This window comes from Orcinus orca, chromosome 10 (genome assembly GCF_937001465.1).
Source record: "Orcinus orca chromosome 10, mOrcOrc1.1, whole genome shotgun sequence".
In the NCBI taxonomy this organism is placed as follows: domain Eukaryota; kingdom Metazoa; phylum Chordata; class Mammalia; order Artiodactyla; family Delphinidae; genus Orcinus; species Orcinus orca.
The window spans coordinates 47062447-47081227 of NC_064568.1; the positions used below are offsets into that span (position 1 = coordinate 47062447).

At 45.7% G+C, this 18781-nt stretch overlaps 1 protein-coding gene across 2 annotated transcripts; it reads left to right on the top strand.

Annotated features, from left to right (window-relative positions):
- Positions 1 to 387: 387 nt before the first annotated feature.
- On the top strand, positions 388 to 12541 carry ZNF35 (zinc finger protein 35). 2 transcript variants are annotated; one of them, XM_049693652.1, is made up of 4 exons: positions 388 to 499; positions 2472 to 2789; positions 3799 to 3943; positions 6307 to 12541. In XM_049693652.1, the coding sequence occupies exons 2-4, from the start codon at positions 2598 to 2600 to the stop codon at positions 7557 to 7559; spliced, it is 1590 nt and encodes a 529-aa protein (XP_049549609.1). In that variant the 5' UTR covers positions 388 to 499; positions 2472 to 2597; the 3' UTR covers positions 7560 to 12541. The 2 variants fall into 2 exon arrangements, with proteins under 2 accessions (XP_049549609.1, XP_033257992.1); XM_033402101.2 differs by having other exon boundaries at positions 400 to 499; positions 2475 to 2789.
- Positions 12542 to 18781: the final 6240 nt, after the last annotated feature.

The following is an 18781-nucleotide window of genomic DNA, read 5'->3' on the forward strand; positions in this document are numbered from 1 at the left end:
AAATGTCTTCAGTATATAGAGAGGTAAGGCAAATATAGCAAAGTGTTAATTGTTGAGTACAGAAGGAGGATACAGGCATTCGTTGTACCATTCTCTGTACTGTTTGATATTTCCAGAACATTTAGGGCAAAATTATCAGGGTCTTCCACAGATGGATGCTTTGTAGCTTCAGGCTGTCGGGTGCGCGCCTCGGTTAAGTGGCCTTACCCGACCTAGGGATGCCCCGCGCTCTGAGGCTCAGTTCCCCAATCCACCTGCACTCTTCCTCTAGGCGCTTTTGCCCCCATCACTGGTCGGTAGCGATATTGGACACCCAACGAGAAGACAGCACCTCCGAGATTCCTAGAGAGGCTGGCCTGGCGACTTGGGGAGCCGGAAGCCCATCCCCAGGCACTTCCTGTCCGGTCATTGTTCTCGCGCCGGTAGGCGCAGGGGTCGCGGCCGCTTGCCTTCTGCTCCAGAGCCCGCGAGCTCCGGCCGGGCTTCTTCTCCGCGCGTGGTGAGCGGGGTTGGCGTGGCCTGGGCGCGAACGTCGGTGGTGAGGGAGGGGCCATCCCAGGGTCCGCTAGCCCCGTCCTCCCCTCGGGGATCCAGCCCTGTCTGTCCGGAGGCGGCTCCGCGCCCCGCCACCTCGGAAACTCGGCTCTCGCCTACTTATGGGGGCCTAGCCCGCGGGAGGTTGGACACGGACCGCCCAAGGGGCCAGGGTCGACCCCACAACAGGGCTGCGTGGGGCCTGGAGAAGGAGGAGATGCGTTGCCACGTTTGGAACTAGGGAAAGGACATTGAAAGGAAACCCTTGTTAGGAGACTTTGCTCTCTAGGGCTGGAGGCCGATTAGAGTTTGATCAGCAGTCTGATGACAATACTCAAAGTAGGCAATCTTGCGTATAGATAGGTGAAACGAGTGTTAAGGGCCTTCCTCCCTGGTAGAATTCAGCTAGTCATGGAAAGAATAATTCTCCAGAATTAAGATGTGTTGCAGGACTGAAAATATTGCACTATTGAAGAGATGCAGTGTATACAATAAGTTGCCAGTACGTTAATGTAGGATAAAGTATGTGATCACTTCAGTAGCAGCAAAAAGGGACTTAATGAAATGTAGCACTTTTTTCCCTAATAAGACATCTAAAGGGGAATAGGAAATTTTCAGTTTCTTCATAATCAACTAAAATGGTAAGGTTATTTTACTCACAAATCAAAAAAAAAATCTGTTGGCTTGGCTATGATACAGGGGTACTGTTAAGTTGGTGGTGGTATGATTTGGTGCAGTCCTTTTAGAAAGCAATTTGGGGAACTTCCCTGGTGGTCCAGTGGTTAAAATTCCTTGCTCCCAATGCAGGGGGCCCGGGTTGATCCCTGGTCAGGTCAGATCCTGCGTGCTGCAACTAAAAGATGTGCATGTTGCAATGAAGTCCCGGCGCAGCCAAATAAATAAATATTTTAAAAAATAAAATAGAAAAAAAAAAAGAAAGCAATTTGGCAATACATGTCACTCATAAAATCCTTCAATCAGTAATCCCACTATTGTAAAGGAATAACTCAGCAGCAGAAAAAAACTATTTGCATGAAAAGAATCTTAACAATTATTAAGAAAATAAACTGGAAACAAAAGTCCTTTTACTAAAGCAGTGGCTAATAAATAGGGGCTGGGGACTTCCCTGGTGGCACAGTGGTTAGGGGGCCCGGGTTTGATCCCTGGTCAGGGAATTAGATTCCACATGCATGCCGCAACTAAGAGTTTTCATGACACAACTAAGGAATCAGCGAGCCACAAGTAAGACCTGGCACAACCAAATAAATAAATACTTTAAAATAAATAAATAGGGGCTGGTTAAGTAAATTATAATGTAGCTGTAACTTAGAGTACCATGGTAGAAGGAGGTGGTGCTATATGTACTTATATTGAAACATCTATCTAAGACTATTGTGAAACATAGAAAGTGAGTTCAAAAAGCAAACAGTTCAGGTTGCAGTCTTTTGTTCATGCTATTGTCCTTGGTGATTAAAAAAAAACAACCAAGCAAACGAAAAGCTTTGCATTGTAATGTCTTTTCTTAAAAAGAAACCATAGTTCAGAAGTTTAAGTCATAATTGTCAGTATGGTTAGAGGTTTTTTCCTTAAAAGAAATATCTTAAATTCTTTAGTAAACAGCGATTATCTCTTTGGAGATGAACCAGGGGTAATTTTTCATAATCATTTTCTGTATTTTTTAAGTTTTTACAATTAAAATATATTAACTTTATAATCAGAGGGAAAATCAATAAATATTATATAAAGGTGTTTGTAATGTGATTATTATGGGATAAATTGCTTGTATACTTTACAACTCCTTCCATCCTCTTGAGGAGTAGAGCAGACCCTGTAGCGGTAGTGGCTGCTGCCTAGACACTGGTGAAATTGGCTTGTGGGCTTGGTGGCATCCAGGCAAACCTCTGCTCTACTGCTAACAGTGTTTTCTGATTTCTCAGTAGACATTACTCATCCTGGCCCCGGGAAGAAACTCAAGAAGAAGTTTTGAGACTTAAAGATTAGATGGGGCTTGGCTTCTGCTGGGCAGCCCCCAGCTATAGGAGTTCCCCTCCTGAGCAGAGAGGATGACTACAGAATTGAGAGAGGCCATGACCCTGGCCCCTTGGGGCCCAGTGACAGTGAAAAAGGAAGAGGAAGAGGAGGAAACCTTCGTGGGTCAGGCATCCAGCCAACAAGTGCATTCTAAAAACATCAAAGTCTGGGCTCCTGGGGAGTGTCCTCAGACAGGCCTCGATGTATCAGAACAGGAGGAAAAGGTAAACAATGGTCTGGGAGGAGGGAGGAAGGAGACAGCTAAAGATCTCAAGTGATTTCAGAGGGGACCCTATCCCTCTGCTCCCACATCTGTAGTCTTGTTGTCTGGTGAGGGCTCTGGCCTCTAGACTTTTGCAGTATAATTGAAACATTATATTATTCTATTGATGTGACACTTGGTACTTTCTATAAACCAGTGCTTCTCAAACTGTGCTACAGTTTGCAATTACCTGGGGAGCTTCTTATCAAATCATGATACCCATGCCATACCTTATGTCAGTTAAACCAGTATCTCTGGGGGATGGGACCCAGACCTCTGTATTTAAAAAAAAAACTCTTCAGGTGATTCCAGGCAGGATTTGATAACTCTAACCTGTACTTCTCAAACTTTAATATGCATAGGAATCACCAGGATGTGGGGGAGGGGATCTTGTTAAAATGCAGATTCTGATTCAGGAGGTCTGGGGTGTGGTCCGAGATTCTGCAGGTCTCACAAGCTCCCAGGTGATGGTGATTCTGCTGATCTGCAGACCACGATTTGAGTTTGTGAGGCTGTATGTTTTCAAACACACACCTTTCCATCACTAGCCAAATGAGGCCTGAGGTTCCCCAAAGCCTCTCTGTAATAATATGATTAGAACCTTGCTTCTTTGATCTTTAGACCTTGGGAAAGTGTACTCTGGAGAATCTCCCCATATGCTCTCTTGTCTTGTGCTCTCACTGGCAAGTTAGGTTTGGGTGCTGAAGTGGACAATGAGATGAAATCAAAATGATCAGGAGGAAGATAACAGGCTTGCTTCTCTGCCCACCCCACCTTGGGAATTAGGGAAGACTCTGGCTTCCTTTTCCTTTCTTTATCTTTAAATGTTTGGTATTTTTCTTTTTTTTTTTTAATTTTTTATTTTACGGTCTCCAAGAACGGGTGCTTATGTTCTCAACCTCAAAGCTATAATTGTACCATCTCCCAGTGACAGTCTCCTCATAAACCCACCTGTGCCTGCTTGTTTCTAGGGTCAGAACGTGTTCTGGGACATGGCTGTCATCCTGAAACCAACACAGGAGGCGTCTGCTGCATCAACCCCCGGCAGCTCCTCATTACCAGAGACTCTGGCCAAGAGGGAGCTACTGGAGACTCATGGGAGCATGACCTGTCTAGGTGAGGTTCAACCTCAATTCAGAATCTGACCATTGAGGTTTCTCAAAATCTTTTCAGAGACTGGTGGTCTCGTCTCCTAACCTCAGCAACAGAGAGTATTGAGGTGTTGAAAGTGTCAAGGAGAGCTGGACAGAGGAATACTGAAAGATGCCTATGCATTTGTCACAGGAAATGGCTTATTTTGCACACAGTCTCAAGACACCAGACAAACACAGGTGAACTCCAAATTTACCTTTTAATCACATTTATTGTTCAGCAAGTTTCATATTTATTCACCCGTGTAGACACGTGTCCTCTTCAGTATGCTTCGTGTTTATTGTAGCTTGGTGAGCCTGCAAGAGAAGCTGGCTAAGGTAGGAAGGGTCACCTTTTGTGGTGATATTTTGAGGAAATGCCCTGGAGGTGTTCTGTTTTCATAGATCTTTGTGCAGATTCTAGAGGATTTTGAGCACTTGCGTCAGCCATGATGAGGTTTAAAGCTAGGTCTTCATGGAGGCTACTGATGGCTGGCTTATCACCTGGTTCTCTAAGCTGGGACTCAGGATGTGTCTGGCTAGCAGTGGCGGAAGCTTGCCTGTGAAGGAGTGACATGTAACTGTGGGTCAACAGTGTGGTAGCCATGAGTCCTGTGTTGTGGAAGCAATCCCTGGATGACTGCCAAGGCCCCTCTGGTACTCATATGCTATGAGTATAGGGCTGTGCCTGAATATCCTGAACCTATTCTCCTCCCTAGCCAATTACTCAGGCATTTGCAAACCAAGTCAGTTTCTTAAACCAGTGTTGTAGGGAAGGCTAGGATTGCCACCTTTCATTTTCTTGTCTCTTCTTTAATTCCCCAAACTCTCAGCAGCTTCTGTTTCCCGCTTTCTGCTTTGTGCTCCATTGTCTCTGAAGTGTTCCCCTCTGTATCACTTCTTTTCTGTTTCCTTGCTTTATCAGTCAGTCATTTATAGTCTTAACTCCAGCAGCTGCCCCCATCCACCAGGAATGACCACTGTTTTCTTTCTCTGCTATTCCTAGCCAGGACTCATCTTTCTGCCAGCCATTTCTGTTGTAATAGGTAATGGCGAGGGACTTCCCTGGTGGTCCAGCAGTTAAGACTCTGAGCTCCCAATGCAGGGGGCCCAGGTTCAAACCCTGGTCAGGGAACTAGATCCCACAGGCCAGAACTAAGCACCTGCATACCGCAACTAAAGACCCTGCACACTGCAGCGAAGATCCCACATGCCACAACGAAGACCCGGTGCAGCCAAATGAATAAATATTTAAAAAAAAAAAAATATATATATATATATATATATATATATGTAATAGCGAGCTCACTGAGCTCTAGGAATTGAGAGGGAGTCACGAGTGTAGTTGCTGCCCTACCTCTGATAACTCTTTGACCTTGAGCAAATCCTTTCTCTTCTGGACGTCCATTTCCTATTCTATAAAGTGGGGTGCATTGATTCAGTAAATACAGGATTCGTTGGGGGCCTGCTTCCTGGGTGCCGGCAGTGTGACAGGTGCTAGGGATATAGCAGTGAGTAAGAACAGCCTTGCCCTTTTTTAGCTTCCATACAAGTGAAGGAGAACAGTTTCATCTTGATGATAAAATTGTATAATATACATGAAAATACTTAGGAAATTTTGATGTTAATGTTTGTGAGTTTTATCTACAGTTTGGTATGTATTCATTAATATTGAATTTATTAAAGTTTATACATTTAAAGCCAAGTTTTTAAGCTTTTAAGCATAACTTATTTTTATGTCCTTTATACATCTAGAAAAATTCAGAATATTTCACAAACAAAAAATGTTTTTACATAAAAACCAGGAAAGGAAGGGTGGAGAGGCAGTAGGGGAAAGAGGTAACAGGGAGAAAGTAAGATAAGAAGGAAGAAAAGAAGATGTAATAGCAGTTTTAAACTGCAGGGAGAAAAGTGGAGTAGATTGAGAAATCAGAGCAGTAGTAATAGAAATAACCAGAAAGAGATTAGCCTTTCAGGGTTTTTTGTTGTTGTCGCATTCGGGACTTTGCTGTATCCAGTGCTCAGGCATTCCCTTTCTCTGACATTGCCCTTCTTTCTGAATGACTGTGATGGCCTTAGCCTGGCAACCAAACTGGGCTGTCCTCCTTGCCCAGTATTGGTTTGTGCCTCACAACATCCCTGTCCCACCCACTCATCTTACTGGCTGGAGAGTTGCCCTGGCCTGTGCCAGTAGGATGTCTTTGGACATTAGATTCCCCTGTGCAGTTGCTGCATGACCTGCAGCTCACAGCTGAAGTCACACGCTTCCTGACCGTTACGACTTGACTATCCTATTCTTTTTCTAGGCCAAAAAAATCTGACATTTATTTTTTCTGTTTGCTGTTTCAGGTGCTGAAACCAAGAACCCACAGTTATTGGTTCCAAAAACTGAGATATGTGATGAAGCAGAAAAACCTTTCATAATATCAGGAAGAATCCAGAAAGTTGACCCTCCAGGACCTGAATTAGGAGAAGGCTGTGAAAAAGGGAACATGTTAAAAAGGCAGAGAATAAAGACGGAAAAGAAAGATTTCAGACAAGTGACAGTGAAGGACTGTCACATACCTGAAAACTTCAAAGAAGAAGAAGACCAGAAGTGTCACAAATCTGAGGAGAGATATAGCCTTGGTTCTGGCTCTGTTAAAAATCAGAAAAGCCAGGCTGGGCAGAAACCTTTTACATGTAGCGTGTGTGGGAAAGGTTTTAGTCAGAGCGCAAACCTTGTAGTGCATCAGCGAATCCACACTGGAGAGAAACCCTTCGAATGTCATGAGTGTGGGAAGGCCTTCATTCAGAGCGCAAACCTTGTTGTGCATCAGCGAATCCACACTGGACAGAAACCGTATGTTTGTTCAAAGTGTGGGAAAGCCTTCACTCAGAGTTCAAATCTGACTGTACATCAAAAAATCCACTCCTTAGAGAAAACCTTTAAGTGCAGTGAATGCGAGAAAGCCTTCAGTTACAGCTCACAACTTGCCCGGCACCAGAAAGTCCACATTACAGAAAAATGCTATGAATGTAACGAGTGTGGGAAAACATTTACTCGAAGCTCAAACCTCATTGTCCACCAGAGGATCCACACCGGGGAGAAGCCCTTTGCCTGTAATGACTGCGGCAAAGCCTTCACACAGAGCGCAAATCTTATCGTGCATCAGCGAAGCCATACTGGTGAGAAGCCATACGAGTGCAAAGAGTGTGGAAAAGCCTTTAGTTGTTTTTCACACCTTATCGTGCACCAGCGAATCCACACCGCGGAGAAACCTTACGACTGCAGCGAGTGTGGGAAGGCCTTCAGTCAGCTCTCTTGCCTTATCGTGCACCAGAGGATTCACAGCGGGGACCTTCCGTATGTGTGTAATGAGTGCGGGAAGGCCTTCACCTGCAGCTCGTACCTGCTGATTCATCAGAGGATCCATAATGGGGAGAAGCCGTACACATGCAGCGAGTGTGGCAAGGCCTTCCGGCAGAGGTCGAGCCTCACCGTGCACCAGAGAACCCACACCGGGGAGAAGCCCTACGAGTGTGCCAAGTGCGGCGCGGCTTTCATCTCCAACTCACACCTCATGCGCCACCACAGAACCCATCTCGTTGAGAGCACATAGAGGGACGAGGGAGACCTCCAGGCGCCAGTCAGAACCTCCCGCCCCACCCCCCCCCACCCCCCCCCCCCGCAAGTCAGACACCTCTTGGCTGTTTTCTCCTCCTTGGTGAAAACGAGGCCTGCTCTGTCCTTAAAAGTAATAGTTTTCAGGAGTGCAGCGCAAAACACAAGAGGGGCATTTCAGAGGCTAATTTAAAGAAAATGAAAATGAAGGCCTCGAGGCAAGGATTTTGTTTTTCACTTGGTGCCCCAAGTGGTCATGGTGTCTGAAGTGGAATGTGGCTTTCTTAGAAATGGATCATACAGAGCTCAGTGATAAAGATCCCTTTGGGGGAAAGGCATTTTTCACTTAACTTTGTTTTTGAAAACTCTGGTAATTTCTTGGGCAATGGGCAGGTTACTGGTGGAGGTCTGCCTGATGGAATTCCGGAGCTTTGAACCTTGTATTCTAATATTTTGGGTTAAGCAGTGACTCATTAAGGAAACCACTTGGGGTAGCAGTTCACCAACAACTCACCTATGAACATTTATAGGTTTTCCATTCCCTAGGTAATTAAAAAAAAACAAAAACACCCTACTAACCATCTACTGCTCCTAACATGGATGGAAGTAGGAAACATTCGTTTCCCTCATCATCTGTACCTCATGAACGTTGGTGTGGTAAAGCTCTGGGGACCTCTGACGAGAGTCTCTTCTGACCGTTTCCCAGCCTGCATGGTCAAGGAATTGAGGACTGATGGAGACAGCCACAGACGCTGCTGGGCTATGTCCCTTTGCTAAGGTCAACAGCTCTTCCCATAACTTAACCCCAGTTGCCATTGCATTCCGTTTGAGTGAGACGCTGCTAGCAGCCCCCTTCCCAGATAGAGGCATCAGAGAATAAAGCTTCCCTGGAGGTATGCCCGCTTTGTCTCTGCTCTCATTCTGCTCAGGCCCAAGCAGGGGGCTCAGTTGGGTGTCATTGTCACTTTCTGGATGGTCTTTAGAAGAAATAATGGAGCCCTTCTAATTCTGAGAGGAGCCAAGAGGGAAATGAAAAGAGAGGGAGGAAGCAGAGTGGGATTCCTAAGGTCTTCATTTTTTTTTTAAGAAGTTCAAAGGTATTGGAATATGCAAACTTTTAGAGGGATGAAGAAACTGGCTAAGGTAAGATACCTTTGTTACCATTGAGCCTTTACTCCCGAAAAACAATTTCTACAACTATGCAATAGATAGAGTTATGTAATAATATTGCCTTGTATTTATATAGAACTTGATTCTTTGTCTGTGTACCTTCATGTGTAGAGTCATGATACCCGGCACTTACCTCATACTTTCAGATAGATCATTACCTTAATCCTTGTAACACTGAAAGAGGTGTTTGCCCCCTTTACCTGAGAGAGGTCATTTAACACAAGACCAAGTAACAAGTGACAGCCTGTATTCAGGCCCAGGTCCTAAATCCAGGTTCCCTCTGTTCTTCTATGTTTATCCCATGTCTCACCACCTGTAACCCCACCCAGATCTGTGGGAAAGCCTGAGAAAAGGGTATATAGAAAAGGTACATATATATATAGGTGAGGAAGCTGAGGTGACAGATTTGGGGGTTTGCCTTAGGCAGTGTGCCCAGCAAGCAGCAAATCTAAGGCTGGAGTTTGAGTCTCCTAATTTCTGGGTCTGTCTCCACTCCCGCTCTCAGCAAGCAAGAGTGTTTATCATAAATGCTATACCTGGTGAAAGCAATTGGGGGCACCTCTCGTGCATAAGTCCACGCATTTATAGTGTCATTTCTACAAGACTAAATATTAGTTAGCATAGCGTTTTGTAGTTTACAGAGCACTTTCACATACAGAAGGCATACACAAGAAAGCTTATTAACTTTTTTCCCCCCTTTAACCACAGTCTTTCATCAAAGCATGTGTGACAACTTCTCCCAGTTTCATTCTAAATCATATAGACACAAATACAAAAACATCAATACAGTTCAAAAGTAAGAATCAAAAATGCTCATGCGGGGCTTCCCTGGTGGTGCAGTGGTTGAGAGTCCGCCTGCCGATGCAGGGGACACGGGTTCGTGCCCTGGTCCAGGAAGATCCCACATGCCGCTGGGCCCGTGAGCCATGGCCACTGAGCCTGCGCGTCCGGAGCCTGTGCTCCGCAACGGGAGAGGCCACAACAGTGAGAGGCCCGTGTACCGCCAAAAAAAAAAAAAGAAATGCTCATGCCCTCACAGACCCTGGTAGTGACTCTTTCTGTCCCCTGTCTGGGAGTGGAAAGACCCAAAGATAACACCACATGTCTCCGCTGAGATTAGGAACAAGTTAGGTTTTTCCCCCTGCATGATCAGGAGGCTTAGAGAGGGTGAGCAGGTCTGAAGATTTGAGGTAGATCCGTGACCCTGACCCACCAAGAGGCCAAAAGTGTGCTTTCCTGAAAGGTATCAGCTGGGATTTGTGATCATTAAGATGGTTAAACTGTTTGAGCCACATGCTGTATATTTATTCTCATAAATGAATACTCAGTCATGACTGATTGTGATATCCTGGCTAGAGATTTCTATTCATAGGGAGCTCAGAAGAGCTGTCCAGGTGATTGTGATATAAAGCCAGGTTTGGGAATCACTGACCCACGGTTTTACAGCAGTGGTTTTTAACCTTGGCTGCATGTTAGAATCATCTAGGACACGTGAAATTTTTCCATTTTAGGCCTCAGTATTTTTTAAAACTTAGAAGGGGAATGAGCCACTACAGACAAGTAAAACCTGCAGGTCACAAATGTGTGTGATCAAAGGTGGAAGGGAACTCCAATACAAGGATCTGGATGCGCATTGTTCTGTTTCAGCAAAACAATGTAACTACATTGCCTTCCGTGCCTCTGACAACCCTTGGCTGCTGGGACTCTGTGACCTAACTTCCTGTATTTGTATTTTAAGTGAATATACCAAACATTTTATTTATATGAGCAAACCAAGTTCTACGTAACATGCTTTTCTGTTCCTCATTCAACAAAATGACTTTTTACATTTTTGCTTATATTTCATCTCCAGGTCTGGGTTTCCACCAATGTGCACCCAGGTTCAGGACCCCCGATCCTACACAAATCCTGTGAGCCTAGTAGGTTACTAGACAGATCAGTTCCTTCCCCAACTCATAAAAACTTTCCCTCCCAATTAAATTCCAGCCCTCAAAATAAATTACCTCCCACTTTTTTCTACAGGGTTTCTGATAGGAGAGGAGTGACTACCCTTTGTTGTCAGACTTGGCTTAGGTTTTCCTTTTCCTTGGGGTCATCTCCCTTCTTTCTGGGCTGGTCTTGCCAGAAGTAGATGGGAACTCTGAAGCCCCATTTTCTTAAGTTGCCAAGAGCTATCAGTCTTATAGATCTCAGAGTCAGACCTAGTGATGAGCATTAAGGGTAGAGCCAAGAAGTCTGTTTTTACCCTCAAATGAGACCAACAGATGTATGTTACGTGGAGCACAGGGATGAGAAAGTGAAATCACGTATAGGTGCTTTGGAGGCTCGGTGGGGAGAGATTCTTCATCAGCATGCGTACACACACACCCCTCTCAAACATAATTGGCTGTGAATTCCTCCAGGCTCAGGAAGCTAGTCCTTTTTCTATGCTCTGGATCCCCTCCCTCCCCTAGGTGGTCATCCCTCTCCCACTTCTGTCACTTCTCCCGTTGTGTGCCTAACTTTTCTGGGGTCACAACCCCTTTGAGAATCTGATGGAGGTTGTGGACCCTCTTCAGGAGAAACTCGGATTGCACTCTCAGTTCTGTGCTTATTTGTGGAGGCATATAAATTCCCTGAGGCCAATCCGTGGAGCCTCCAGGGCCTCAAGTCACACCTGGGGATGCACTACATAATTGCCCTCACATGCTACAAAATGGTGGCTTTTTAAAAAATGAGGTCAGATTATGGAATCTCTGAGGATGTTGCCCAGATACATAACCTTTTCAGTCTTACTTCTCCTGGCTTCCCTCCCTCAGCAAATGGCATTATCCAGCACCCAGACTGGAAACCCAGGAGGCATTTCTGGCTTCCGATGTATCATGCGTTGATTACAAAAATATTTATTATGCACTCTCTTTGTGGCAAACATGGTGCTAGGTCCTGGGTTGCCAAAGCAAACAAGGCCTACCATACCCCCTTTTCATGTCTCTCATGGGAAAGATGTCTGGATCCCTCAGCATGATTTACTGAGCTCTTCCCAGCCTCATCGCTTCACTTCACACGCACCTTTACTGCAGCCTGGAGGCACGTGCTTGCTCTTCTCGTGCCTTTGCTCACACTGTCCTCGGTGCCTGTGATACCTCACCACCACACCCCACAGCCCCTGTCTGCTTTGCCTAACATTTGGTTTCTTTTAAGATTTGGCTCAGGCCCATCTCTGGGAAACCTCTGACTGCCCTATGGCCAAGAAGTATATTTAGAAGTATCGAAGAGCATGATATTTGTATCCAGAGTTTTACTTTATGCTTTAAAGTGAAAAAAGTCTGGATTCGAAATTGTGTATATAGTACAGTTCTCACATAATGTTATGTACACTGTATACTATGAGAAAGTATATAGATAAACATGAAGGAAATATAAGAAAATGTTATAAATGGTTGACTTGTTCAGAGCCATACAAATGGTAAATTGCAGAGCCTGGGCTCAAACCCAGGTCCTAGGGATAATGGAATTATGGGTGATTAGAAGTTTTTTTTAAAGTAATTTCCATATTTTTTATAAGGAACAAAAATTTTATAATCAGGAAAAATAAATTATTTATTGTAACTACAAATTTAGTTTTATTGTATTAACTGTAAACAGTATCTCAATTCTCCATTTTGTAGAATGGGGGATGCACCCTGCTTCTGTCTCCTCCCCTTGTCCACCTCTCTGCCTCTGACAATGTCAAGTCTGCTAATTCTTGAATTCTGTTCTGAAACCATAGTCTTTTATGCTTTGTTTATTGATTTGTTCTGAAAATTGAAATAAACAGCATGAATGTTATTATGACTGTGTAAATGTTGTTCACTGCAGACCTAAGTAGTTTATTGTGATTATATTTCCTTTTTGGAGCAGCATTTAATTTTTACCGAAGTTTCTGGTTGTCTTTCTTTTTCCCTTGTACTGGTTGCTTTTAACATATCCTCAGTTATTTTCAAATTCTCCATCCAATTAGACACTCTTCTGAGTCCCCCTTTCTCCTGTATATATCCCTTCCAGAGACCTCCAGCCTTCTGCTCTAGTCTGTCCTTGATGTTCTTTTTTTTTTTAACCTTTTTTTTGGCCATGCCCTGCAGCATGTGGGATGTGGAATCTTAGTTCCCCAACCAGGGATTGAACCCACACCCCGTGCAGTGGAAGCACGGAGTCTTAACCACTGGACCGCCGGGAAAGTCCCTGTCCTTCGTGTTCTCTCTGCCTACTGTCCAGTTGTTACAGTGGGCTCCATTGCATCCTAAAATCCACATTCTTCCTTTCTTCGTTTACATACTCATTTCACTGCAGCACGTCAAGTCACTTGCCAAGAAAGAGTATGTGGAAGGCAAAATTGTTGGGTGCTTATATATCTAAAACAACTGTCTCTGCCCTCACAGTTGATTGGTAGTTTGGCTCTGGAATTCTAGATTGAAAAATTTCCCCCAAAGTTTGTAGGCATTGCTTCCTTGACTTATAACATCCAATATTGCTAATGAGATGCCTGATTCCAGTCTGATTCTTATTTCTTTGACAATAAATAGAATTTACATTTTTGTGATCTGTTTCCCCACCCCTTTCAAGCTTTTAAAGTCTCCTGTTTATCCTTGATGTACTCAATTCCCTAATGTACTCTGAGATTTTTCAATCTAGCGAATCAGGTACTTCTACTCTTGGAAATTTTCTCATGTTATTTATGTGACAGTTCTCCGTTTCCATATTTTTTTTTCTATTTTCACTCTTTCTGGAATTCCTGTCAGTCAAATGTTGGACCTTCTGGATTGATCGTCAACTACTTTCTCTAGTATTTCCATTTCCTTGTGCCATTTTCTGGGAGAGTTCCTTGATTATTTTTCAACCTTTCTAGTGAATTTTTTTATTTTTGGCAGTAGTTAATTTCTAAGAGTCTTGTTTTCAGTTTGTTCCTTTTTTGTAGCGTACTTTTCTCATTTTAGAGATACCTCTCAAATCTGAGTATTGTAATTAGAAGGATTTTCCGAAAAGTCTCTTCTGTCACACGAATTGTCTCACCATCTTCGTTCGCCTGCTCTGGGTCCTTTTTTCTCTTTATTTTGTTGACTGTCTTTGGAGACTTTCCTCAGATATGTTGTGATTCTTAGTGATACACACACACACAAATACGTGGGTGTATCTGTGTGGTGGGAAGGTGGGTAGTGGGATTGGCTCAGTAAAAGGCTTCCCTCTAGAGTGGTTGGTAATGAGCAAGCTGTTTCCCTGGTGACCTCTAAATGCCAGAATGCAGAATGGGGTGCTTACATTTTCTTAGCAAAAAATCCTCTGATGTTTTTGTCTGGGGTTTGGATGATGTAAGTGCTTCTCTAGAGTGGGAGAGAAGGGGATCAAATGTTATTACATACCTTCAGTTAATGCCTTATTTTTAGCCCCACTTATCCCTCTCACCCTTCGTTGCACCTGGGGTTTCCAAGTCCCAAGTCACCTGGGGTTTGGCAGGTACTTCAGCTGCATCCTTCCACTATATTGCCCTCAACAAGTGTTTCAAGCCATCACTCACTCCACCCAACTTTCTCAGTTACCATTTCATCCATTTTCCATTTTCTAGAAATTTGTTCCCCTTGTCCCATCATTGTTATTTATATATTTTAAACAATTTTAATACATTATTGTTTTAGGGGAAGCTGAACGATTTAAAAAAGAATGTTGATATCCTTTGATACAGTAGTACCACTTTTAGAAAGCTATCCTAACAATGAATATTTTGACAATGGTATATATACTTATCAATGTCCATATTTTACAAAAATGGAAACAACCCAAGTGACTAATAACAGTGGAATGATTAAATTACAATGTGATGGAATATTATGCAACCACTAAAAATCATAATTTAAAGAGTATTTAGTGATAAAACGTTCACAATAATATTAAATAAAAAAAGCAAAGTATAAAATTCAGTGGTGTGTACAGACAGCCTAGTTTCCTTAAATGTACATGTATAGAAAAGATTGGAAGGAAATAAGTGCATCAGGTATTAACAGCAGTTGAATTTTCCTGCATTGTCCACATTTTCTACAATGAACATGAATTACTTTTATGATCAGAAGGGAAAAATTAATTAAAAGATCATGGCTTGTTTGGAGTGGTAAGGCATCCTTTTGGGGTATGGAATGGGTCATGGGGAACAGCAGAATAAGGGTCTGGGGAAATAAGGTGGCCAGTTACCAAGGACCTAATGCCAGGTGAAGGGATTCAGCTGGGGCATATATGTAACCCCAATGTTTGTGACATGCAGTTGTGGCTGGAGTGTGGAGGCTGGGCTGGTGAGGGGAGAAAGGATCCGGGAGACCATATAGACAGCTTTTGTCAGAGTCCGAGAGAGACCCTGGGATTCTGACCCAAGCAGCACCAGGGGCCAGAGGAGAAGGGACAGAGGGGATGAGCAGGCTGCCTTTGGGGCATGGAAGATCAAGCAGCAAATTCCCAAGCCAGAAATCCAGCCCTCCACACCCTCTACGACATGACCTGTGACAGATGGGGCCTGACCCAGGCCCGAGAGGTCCTGGTTTCTTTGTGGGGCTACCCTGTGTCGCCATGGGTAGAAGGAGGAAACCCAAGTCCTAGCAGGCTACTTGGCTACCCAGGTCCCCCTGCTGGGCCAATAGCAAGGTTGTAACTGCTCTGTTAGTTGAGGGGTTCCTGTGTGCTAGGCACTGTGCTAAATGCCAAATGTTTCTTGTCTCATTCTGACCTCACCTGAGGAGGGAAGTTCTCTCACCTCCATTTTCAAAGTCAGTAGTCAGAGGATTAGAATAACTGAGGCCAAAGCCCGTTCTCCCTTTTCCGAAGCTACTTTCTCAGTGCGCCTCCATGAACCCCTCTCCTCATCTAAAAGTGCTTTGTTTAATTGGAAGAACAGGGCTTGCCTGGGGTGAAAAGTTCAGTGGTACAAGAGCAGACAATGAAAAAGTCATCTCCCTCCCAGTCCAGAGTACCCTAGGTAGGAGCACCCCAGAGATAACTGTTGTCAGTTTCTTGGGGATCCTTCCAGACATGCATTTAGAGTCTTTTGTATTCTCCCTTAAACACACACACACACACACACACACACACACACGAGCTTAGGATTCACTAAGCTTAGTGTGTCTTGGAGACGGTTCAGTGTTACCCCGTAAGATCTACCGCATTCTTTTTTTCACTGCCGTGTGATAGTCTGTTGTATGGATGTACCATGATTCATGAGCAAGGGTCCTATTGGTGGCCATGTAGGTTCTTTTCTATCTTTTGCTTTTGCAAACAATGCCATGCTGAATATTCCGGCACACTGTCCTTGGTATGTGCACGACTTTGTCTGCAGGATATATTGATAAAGGGTAGGTACTTTTGACATTTTGATAGAAATTGCAAATGCAGTTCCCAGTACAGTATGTGTAGGAAAATGCTCATTTCCCTGACTCCTCTATAGAACTATTGTTTGTCTTTTCTGATCTGATAAGTGAAAAATGCTCTCAGGTTTTCATTTGCATTCAATTATGAGTGAAACTGAATATCATGTCTTGTGTTTAAAAGCCAGGTGTATTTCTTTTTTGTGTGAATTGCTTGTTCATGTTCTTAACAAGTTTTTCTGTTGGTTGTTGATCCTCTTAGGAATTTATTTCTACCAATTCTGTAGTAAAGAAGTTACTCTTTTCATCTGCCAGATGTGTTGCAAACATTTTCCCCAGTTTACAGTTAGTCCTTTTACTTTAGTTTTTGCTGTTCGGATATTTAGGATTTAATGTCAAATCAAAGACTTGCCCTCTTCAAGATTATACATTCTCCCGTGATGTCGCCTAGTCTTTGAGATAGGTCCGTTTGAAATCCATTTTGTAGTAAGGGCCGAGTTGGGTCCTGGCCCCGCAGCCCTCCCCTTTTCCTCGGAGTCCAGCAGGGGGAACTGAGCGGAAGCACCACGAAGAGGGAGGCACCTCCCTGCTTTCTGAAGCTGCGGTGTAGCAGCCGGCAGCCGAGTGCTCCCACCCCGGCCGTTTCCCTGGGCCGTTCTCAGGTCGCCGACGGTCCGCGGGCTGGGAGAGACAGGCTCGCGCCCGGATGAGCCGGGAGTGGAGGCCCAGGGGAGGGGCAGCTGCCGGAGAAAGAGGGGATAGCCGGAAGGGGCGGGGTGGGCCAGGCTTGCTGGGGATGGAGGAGAGGGCGGGTTCCGCAGTCCTGGGCGAGGGAGAGAGAGGACGCGGCTGCAGTCCGGCGCTGGGGGGGGGGTGGGGCGGGGGGTGTATTGTGAGCGGAGGAGGGGCTGCAGCCTGAGGTCACCTTAAGGGGAGGAGGAAGGCTGCCACGGGGCTGGGGAGTAGGGGCAGTGGGCGTGGGGCCGGGGCCCGCACGGGGAGAATATGCGGTGGGGATGGGCAAGAGCAGAGACGTGGAGGAGAGAGTGCCGGGGCGGGGAAAGGGGTCGGACAGGGTGGGAGGGCTAGGGGCAGGGCGTTGGAAGAGGAGGGGCTCATACCAGCTCAAGGGCGGGTTCCTCCGAGACCCTGGGATACCGGTCCTGCTGAGCTTGTTTCGCTGGACTCGGGCCGGTGGACACGAAGGAGGCGTGCCGCTGCGGACGGGATTATTTTCCCAAACCTCTTGTTGGGGAAGAGAGCATTCTAGACTGGCCCTGCCCCTCACTTACCTCCAACTCAGGACAAATCCCTAACGTCTCCGAACGTAAGTCCTCTCTTCCACTCCAGGTAGGAGGCTGGGATGAAATGAGGAGTTTGAAACGGCTCTGTAACCGTTAAAAAGCTGCCTGGTTGCAGAGACCTGCCATATTCCTGCTGGAGGACAGGGTAGGCATGGATAAAGGAAGCCAAGCTTTACCTGACTGGGAAAACATTTTTACTTTCGCAGTTCAACATGGGGTGCAGTTCCTGCTGACTGCCTCACGCATAGACATCAATGGCAGGAGCCGCTGAGCAGCTGGGGACCGCAAAGGCCTTAGCCAAGCTCAGTCCTGCCCCTGGAGCTGGGCTGGATTCCCCCATCACTGCTGCTGGAAGTTATACCAAATCTACCTGAAGCTTGAGACTAAGAAGCAGAAGCCTTGCAGAGGCCTTGGCTGTTGAGAGGACAGGAAACAGGTCAGGGAGGGGAGATGCAAAGTCATAACTCAGGTCCCAAAAGGTAGAATCTGTTTAGACGAGAGTCCAAGGAACCACTGTGCTGAGGAAGGAGCCAGGTGCTTCTGTGACCCCTGAGGCCAGAAGAAGCCATGAGGGGATGTCTCAGGAAGTAAGAGTCTCTGGCAGGGTCTGGACTGAGGCAAGAGCAGGATGGATAAGCCCTGGTCCCAGACAGCTGTGGGTGCTGGAGTGGCTTCCAGTGCCCGGGGTGGCCTGGAGCACCTGTCCTTCCTTCCAGCCTGCTGGGCACCACTGGGCCTTTGGAACAATGGGTGCCCACTGTCGTGAGCTGTGTTCACAGGAGGCCTGGTCCCAAAGCTGGCCCTGTCTCCTTCAAGAGCCAGTGACCCTCCCAGGATGGGCCAGCTCTGTGTTGAACAGTGTTTACTGCCCCTTCAGGTGACACTCCCTGAGCCCGAGGAAGTCACAGTCAGGAACACATCAGGGTTTCTTCTTTGCCATCAGGGAGTTGAGTGAGAATGTGATGCACGCGAGTGAGGACAAGTCCCATGAGCCTGACAGAGGAGGAGCCCCGGCAGTGGCTCTAGCCTTGGGAACACCACCGGCAGGGCTGAGCGGAGCTCCCATTTGGAGCCTGGTGGACCATCGCTGGCCGTGAGAGGTGGGGAGACAGGCTGGCCCTAGAAGAGGGTGAGAAAAGGACCAGGGGTTGCCGGGGCAGGGGTGGGATTCACCTTCTGGCCTTCTCATAAGCCATTCTTGGTTCCCCCGTGGGTCCTGGACCTTTAGGTGTATTAGCCCAGATGCACTGGACTCATTTCTTTCTTATTAACCCAGTGTCAAAGTGGCCAGCTCGTACTGAGTGCTGAGTGCCAGGCAGCCCTGAGGGTCCTTTGAGGACCTGCTCTTCCTCTAACTTGTTGGGTCATCTCTGGGAAGCCACAGACTC